The sequence below is a fragment of the Belonocnema kinseyi genome, chromosome 5, assembly GCF_010883055.1.
Source record: "Belonocnema kinseyi isolate 2016_QV_RU_SX_M_011 chromosome 5, B_treatae_v1, whole genome shotgun sequence".
Classification (NCBI taxonomy): domain Eukaryota; kingdom Metazoa; phylum Arthropoda; class Insecta; order Hymenoptera; family Cynipidae; genus Belonocnema; species Belonocnema kinseyi.
Window position 1 is genome coordinate 96,481,705 of NC_046661.1, and position 8,447 is coordinate 96,490,151.

At 23.2% G+C, this 8,447-nt stretch overlaps 1 protein-coding gene across 1 annotated transcript in view; it reads left to right on the plus strand.

Annotated features, from left to right (window-relative positions):
• The first annotated feature begins 103 nt into the window (after positions 1-103).
• Positions 104-8,447, plus strand: part of LOC117173790 (putative helicase MOV-10) — a 30,061-nt gene continuing 21,717 nt past the window's right edge. The window contains exons 1-4 of the mRNA XM_033362433.1: positions 104-211; positions 324-518; positions 987-1,113; positions 4,578-5,012. Coding sequence (XP_033218324.1) covers positions 1,046-1,113; positions 4,578-5,012 — 503 coding nt within the window. The 5' untranslated portion in view covers positions 104-211; positions 324-518; positions 987-1,045. The remainder of the gene's footprint in view (positions 212-323; positions 519-986; positions 1,114-4,577; positions 5,013-8,447) is intronic.

Consider the following 8,447-nt stretch of genomic DNA (forward strand, 5'->3'; position numbering starts at 1 on the left):
ATGTTTATCAAAGCAATTTTGCCACTGAAATGCTAGATGCGCTTAATGATGTGTAAAAAATCATTGTTTACTTAAAATTTTCGTTTAATTGTGATTTCGAACGAATGATTTCTGCAGCTTTGCATTCCAAACAAAACATAAATATATATTGTAAGTTCTGTGGTGTTAGTGTGTATGAAATTTAGTATTCATTGGCGATTAGTGTTTTATGGTAATTTGAAAATGTATTTTATATCCAAACACAATTATCTACTTTTTTTCTTTTATCTATACAACATGTACGAGCAACGCAGCAGTTTCCCATTTTTTTATTTGATTCGCAGATTTAGGGATCTCAGTCGACATCTAGGGATAAATAAGATTCGAGTTGGGGATAAACCGTTCCGCCCATCTGGCAACACTGGCAGTGAGCCAACCTGAAATCCTTAGTTTCGTGCTTGGATATGGATTTCTGAAATGTATTCAAACACGAAAATCTCCTAACAAATAATACAATATCTTCTTTTATAAGCTTGCAGGTAAAGTAAATTTATAAAAAATACGATATCTAAAATAATTTACTTAATATATAGGACCCGAATATTGTAAAATTTGATGTTTTACTGAAAACTTGAGTCGCGATACATAACCTAAAAATTAGAACTTAAATTTAATTCTACTCATTGAATATTGTATTTTTCATTATTATATTTAAATTATTTCAATATCTTGCTTAAGTGAATAAGTTTCTGGATTTATTGATGAAATAAGAAAAACTTCATGTCAGAAACTGAGTGTGAAAATAAATTACAAAAATGATTCAATCGCGGTTTCAAGATTATATATTTTTTAGTTGTCGTAACTTTGTTTATTAATTTTCTATTATTAAACTGCCAAAATACTATGATTTGAATTAAAGTAAGGTTAATTCTTATAACAAAATTTTAATTAGTCAGATATTTTCTAGATTTGGTAAAGAATTTTCTGATTTTATTTTCTATTTTCAGGTTCAAAGGCTAGAAATTATTTTAAAGACTGTTGAAATTATATAATTTTTTTTTACAAAATGGCTGAGTACGTGTTTAACGATACAGATTTAATGACAAGAAACAAAAGTCGAAGAAAACGACGAGAGTAAGTACATCATTATTACTTTTCTATTTTAGAGAGATTGACTTTTTCCTGATCAAAAAATTAAATTTCAGTCCGTTCGTTACATTAAATGCCAATATTACATATAAAAAAAGAACAATATTAAAGATAAGTTTTTTTAAATAGTTGAATTTTGAACCCGTAAAGTGGAATTTTCGATAAAAATGTTTGTTTTAAGCCAAAAGGGCCAAATGGAATAGTTATATTTTTATTAAAAAAAAAAATAATTATGAAATAATAAATTCAACAACATTGTTGATTTTTCAATAAAAAAGTGAATTTTCCAGAAAAGAAATAAATCTTTTAAAAAAAGAGGTGAATTTGAAACCCAAATGTTGTATTTCTAAACAAGAAAATTAGTTTTAAATGATTTGTCAACCAAAAAAGGAAATAATTAAATTTTCAACCAAAAATAAAACAAATTTTCATAAAAGTTCACATTTTCAACAGACTGGATGAGCTTTCAACACTAAAAATTTTTGACAAAAAACAAGGTGATTTTTAACCAAATATTTGCTTTTCAACCGAAAAGTTTAATTTTCAAATGAGAGAGAAGATTTTTTTAAAGAAGAGTTACATTTTTTAACCCGAAAAATCGATTTTTTTTTTAAAGTTTAATTTTAAGCCAAGAGGGGCCAATTGATTTGAAAATTCTACTATTTTGGTACAAAATTTATTTTTGGTTGAAAATTAAGGTTTTTCTTAAAAAATTGATCTTTTCAGGATGAAAATTCAACAATTTAGTTAAAAATTTAACTATTTTTTTTCTAAAATTCAACTATTTTCTGGAAATGATTTCTCTAAAAATCCGTCTAAATTTTTGGAAATCAGAATCCTGTGAATGTCCTTGAAATCTGTGGAATCCTGTGTTTTAACTTCAAAATTCACCAATTCAGTGAAAAATTCAAGTATTTTGTAAAATTTTCGAAATTTTGTCGAAAAATCATCCTTTTTGTTTAAGAAAATGAATTATTTTAGTACGAAATCATCACCTTTTTGACCAAAATTCATTTTGTTAAAAATTCGTCTTTGTGGATTGAAAATTTAAATATTCTGGTACAAAATGACACTTGTCGAAAATTCATGTTTTCCTTGAAAATTCCATTCTTTTTTTAAAAATTGATCTTTGTAGGTTGAAAATTCAACAATTTGGTTAAAAATTCTACTATTTGGGTGAAATTTTCAAAATTTTGTCGAAAAGTCATCCTTTTTGGTTAAAAATCCACCATTTTGGTAGGAAATTAATTTTTTGTCCAAGACTCATATGTTGTTAAAAATTTATTTTTTTGACTTGAAAATTCCACTATTTTGGTTAAAAATTTCCGTTTTGTCAAAAATTCATATGTTGTTGAAAATTCCAATATATTTTTTTTAATTTAATTTTTTTAGTTTGAAAATTCATCTATTTGGTTATAAATTAAATTTTTTTTTTTAGTTTAACAGTTTTCTGGAAATTATTTTTCTAAAAATCCCTCGAAATCTTTGGAAATTCTCTAAAATCATTTGAAAATCCTTCAAAACTATAATTTTTTAAATCATTTAATTTGTTTAAAATCTTTTATTTCTTTTAGAATCCTGTGAATGTCCTTGAAATCTGTGGAATCCTGTGTTTTAGCTTGAAAATTCAGCAATTTAGAGAAAAATTCAAATATTTTGTTGAAATTTTCAAAATTTTGTCGAAAAGTCATCCTTTTTGGTTAAAAAATGCACCATTTCGGTACGAAATTAATTTTTTTGTATAAAATTCATATATTGCTGTTAAAAATGCAACTTCTGGACTTGAAAATTCCACTCTTTTCGTACAAAGTTTCATTTTTGTCAAAAATTCAACTATTTTGTTTAAAAAACTCATATTTTTAATCGCAAATTTAACTATTTCATTAAAAATTCAACTATTTTATTGAAAGTTGAACTATCTTGATACAAAATTGTTCAGATTCAAAAATTTTGATCAAAATTCAACCTTTTTTTCAAAAATTCAACTAGTTTTTTTAATTGAAAATATCACTATTTTATTAAAATTTCAACTATTTTGCTGCAAAATTGTTCAGATTTAAGAATTTTGTTCAAAATACAACATCTTTCTTGAAAGATTGAACTATTTTGTTAAAAAATAATTTTGATTCTGTTGAAAATTCAACTATTTTGTTTAAAGAACTCATATTTTTCATCAAAAATTTCACTTTTTTATGAAAAATTCAACTATTTTGTTGAAACTTTAACTATTTTGTTACAAAATTGTTCAAATTCAAGATTTTTTATCAAAATTCAACATTTTTGTCAAAAATTGAACTATTTTGTTAAAAAATAATCTTGTTCTTGTTGACAATTCAAATATTTTGTTTAAAGAACTCATATTTTTCATCAAAAATTTCACTTTTTTACGAAAAATTCAACTATTTTGTTGAAACTTTAACTATTTTGTTACAAAATTGTTCAGATTCAAGCATTTTGATCAAAATTCAAAATTTTTGTAAAAAATTCAACTATTTTTTTTATCGAAAATTCAACCATTTCTTCGAAATTTTTTACTATTTTGTTAAAAATTCAACTATTTTGTTGAAGTTTGAACTATATTGTTGAAAATTCCAATATTGCATTTAAAAATGATAAATTTTATTTGAAAATGCATTTTTGGGTGAAAATTGAACATTTTTGCTACAAAATGAACTTTTCATCTAAAATTCATATTTTGGTGTTAAAAATTCAACTGAAATCTTTTTTGGTTGAAATTTCAACTATTTTGTTAAAAATTCCACTACTTTGTTGAAACTTTTACTATTTTGCTACAAAATTGTTAAGATTTAAGAATTTTGATAAAAATTCAATATTTTTTTTTTCAAAAATTGAACTATTTTGTTAACAAATCATCCTGTTTTTGTTGAAAATTCAACTATTTTGTTTAAAAAACTCATATTCTTTATCGAAAATTCAACTATTTGGTTAAAAACTCATCTTTTTGTTGAAAACTGAACTATTTTCTTGAAAAAAGTTAAGGTTTTAATCGAAAATTCAACTATTTTGTTGAAAATTTAAGAATCTGTTTGATAATTCAAAAAATTTCGTCAAAAATTTTACTATTTTGTTGAAGATTCAACTATATTGTAGAAAATTAAAAAATGGCGTTTAGAAATTCATTTTTGGGTCAAAATTCAACAATTTTGCTACAAAATTAACTTTTAAACTCAAATTCATATTTTGATGTTAGAAATTCAACTGAAATTTTTGTTAATTGAAAATTCAACTATTTTGTTAAAAATTCAACAATTTCTTCAAAATTTTTTAGTATTTTGTTAAAAATTCAACTATTAAGTTGACTGGGAAAATTCAAATAATTGACCCGGAAAACAGTGAAATGAGCGGGAATTCCAAATTGTCCGCTGAATCGCCACCCTGATAATAATTAATTAATTAAATAAATAAATGATAAATAAATAAATTTGTAGCGTTAAAGAACCAATACCAATGCAATCAGTCCCAGCTTATCAGCTGCCACAAGAACTCGTCGAAGTTTTGAAGCAAAATATTCATCATTATCCTGGGATTTCCGATGAGGGAAAGGAGTGGCTCAGTTGTCTAAAAAATTTGCCGGAAATTAAAGATATCGAGGAGACGAATTATTTGACAACTCTGAGACTGCTCCTGTATTTGGAGGATTATTTCAATGAGGAAGAGCGGGACCTCTTCGTTTTAAGGAATCAAACAATTCGCAGATCGGACGGCTCTCAGGATCACTTTGTGATCAAAGTTCCAGGCCTTGCTGAGGACCATCTCATTCCAACGGATGTCATTGAAGTTCACGATTTGCGGAATCCGAGGAAATATAATTTGGAAGTCACTTTAGTCGTTGAGAACTACGTCACCGTCAAAGGCGATCATAGGTGTGTTTAAATCATGGTTTTTTCTAAGTCGAAGAATTTTTAAATTTGTAAGAAGTAATTTAACTCTTTTTTTTCTTGATTAGAAAGGTTTTGAGTTGATGGATTTGGTTAAAAGTTACCTTTTTGTAAAAAAAATCTGTATGTGGTTCTTATAATTTTTTGTTGAGATTGCATTTTTTGATGAAAATTCAACATTTTTGCTACAAAATTAACTTTTAAACTCAAATTCATATTCTGGTGTTAAAAATTCACCTAAAATCTTTTTTAGTTGAAGATTCAACTATATATTGAACATTTTTGTCAAAAATTGAACTGTTTGTTAAAAAATTTTTTTTTTGTTCAAAATTCAACATCTTTTTTTCAAAAATTGAACTATTTTGTTAACAAATAATTTTGTTTCTGTTGAAAATTCAACTATTTTGTTTAAAAAAACTCATATTTGTTATCGAAAATTTAACTGTTTTGTTGATAAATTCATGTTTTTGGTGGAATTTTCACCAATTGTGTTAAATATCAGATTTATCTGACGAAAATTCGGATATTTTGTTGAAAATTTTACCATTTTCTTGAAAAAAGTCATCCTTTTGATCGAAAATTCAACTATTCTGTTGAAAATTCAACAATTTCGTCAACATTTTTTAATATTTTGTTAAAAATTCAACTATTTTGTTGAAAATTCAACAAACTGCGTTTAAAAGTTGTAATTTTTTCTTGAAAATTCATTTTTGGGTGAAAATTCAACATTTTTGCTACAAAATTGTTCAGATTTAAGAATTTTTATCAAAATTCAACATTTTTGTCAAAAATTGAACTATTTTGTTAAAGAAATAATCTTGTTTTTGTTGAAAATTCAACTATTTTGTTTAAAGAACTCATATTTTTCATCAAAAATTTCACTATTTTATGAAAAATTCAACTATTTTGTTGAAACTTTAACTATTTTGTTACAAAATTGTTTAAATTCAAGAATTTTTATCAAAATTAGACATTTTTGTCAAACATTCAACTATTTTGTTTAAAAAACTCACTGTTTTAATCGAAAATTTAACTATTTCATTAAAAATTCAACTATTTTATTGAAAGTTTAACTATTTTGCTACAAAATTGTTCAGATTCAAGCATTTTGATCAAAATTCAAATTTTTTTTTCAAAAATTGAACTATTTTGTTAAAAACTCATCTTTTTGGTGGAATTTTCACCAATTGTGTTAAATATCATCTGTTTCATTGAAAATTCAACTATTTTGTTTAAACTTGAACTATTTTGCTACAAAATTGTTCAGATTTGAGAATTTTTATTAAAATTCAGATTTTTGTAACAAAAAATTCGATTATTTTGTTGCAAATTTCACCATTTTCTTGTAAACAGTCATCCTTTTGATCGAAAATTCGACTGTTTTATTGAAAAGTTAACTATTTTGTTGAAAATTCAACTATTTTGTTGAAAATTCAACAATTTCTTTAAACATGTGTACTATTTTGTTAAAAATTCAACTATTTTATGGAAGATTCAACTATATTAATTTTTGGTTGAAAATTCAACATTTTTGCTACAAAATTAACTTTTCATCTAAAATACATATTTTTGTGTTAAAAATGTAACTGAAATCTTTTTTTGTTTAAAATGTAACTATTTTGTTATAGAATACTCTTGTTTTTGTTGAAACTTCAACTTTTTTTTAACTCATATTTTTTATCGAAAATTTCACTATTTTGTTGAAACTTGAACTATTTTGCTACAAAATTTGTTCAGCTTGAAGAATTTTGATCAAAATTCAACATTTTTGTCAAAAATTCAACTATTTTGTTGAACATTCAACTATTTTGTAGAAGTTTTAACTATATTGTTGAAAATTCAAATATTGCGTTTAAAAATTATAACTTTTGTTTGAAAAATCATTTTTAGATGAAAATTTAAGATTTTTGATACAAAATTAACTTTTCATCTAAAATTCATATTTTGGTGTTAAAAATTCAACAGAAATCTTTTTTGGTTGAATTTTCAACTATTTTCTTTAAAATTATACTACTTTGTTGAAACTTCTACTATTTTGTTACAAAATTGTTCAGATTTAAGAATTTTGATCAAAATTCAATTTTTTTTTCTTCAAAAATTGAACTATTTTGTTAAAAAATCTTGTTTTTGTTGAAAATTAAACTATTTTGTTTAAAAAACTCATTTTCTTGATCGAAAATTCAACTATTTGGTTAAAAACTCATCTTTTTGTTGAAAATTGAACTATTTGCTTGAAAAAGTTCACTTTTTAATCGAAAATTCAAATATTTGGTTGAAAATTTAACAATTTGTTTGAAAATTCCAAAAATTTCGTAAAAAATTTTACTATTATTTTAAAAAATTCAACTATTTTGTTGAAGATTCAACTATATTGTTGAAAATTACAAAATTGCGTTTAAAAATTCATTTTTGGGTCAAAATTCAATGATTTTGCTACAACAATACCTTTTAAACTCAAATTCAACTATAATAATTATTAAATAATTTAAATTTATTTAAATTATTGTTTATTATTATTTATTTAAATTAAAATAAATCCATATTTTGGTGTTAAAAATTCAACTGAAATTTTTTTTAATTGAAAATTTTATTATATTGTTGAAAATTCAAGTATTTTGTTAAAAATTTAATTATTTTATTGAAACGTCCTCTATTCTGCTACAAAATTGTTCAGGTTTAAGAATTTTGTTAAAAATTCAACATTTCTGTCAAAAATTTGAACTATTTTGTTAAAAAATAATTTTGATTCTGTTGAAAATTCTACTATTTTGTTTAAAAAACTCTTATTTTTCATTGAAAATTTAACTATTTTGTTAAAAACTCATCTTTTTCGTGAAATTTTCATCAATTGTGTTAATTATAAGATTTTTCTGACCAAAATTCAACTATTTTCTTGAAAATGAAACTATTTTATTAAAAAAAGTCATCTTTTCAAATAGAAAATTCGACTGTTTTTTTTTTAAATTTTACAATTTGGTTGAAAATGCAACAATTTTGTCAAAAATTAAACTATTTTTATAAAAAGTAATTTTTTTGTTGTTGAAAATTTAACTATTGTGTTAAATATCAGATTTTTTAGGAAAAAGTTTGACTGTTTTGTAAAAAATTTAACTATTTCGTGAAAAAAATAATCTTGTTTTGGTTGAAAATTCAATTGTCTTGTTTTAATTTTGGTTGAAAATTCGTTTTTGGGTAAAAATTTAACATTTTTGCCACTAAATTAATTTTTCATCTAAAATTCATATTTTGGTGTTCAAAATTCAACTGAAATCTTTGTTGGTTGAAAATTCAACAATTTTTTTGATAGATTTTTGATCGAAATTCGATTATTTTGTTGAAAATTTAACAATTGTGTTTCAAATTTGTCCTTTCTGTTTAAAAATTCAACTGTTTGGGTGAAAATTCAACAATTTTGTAAAA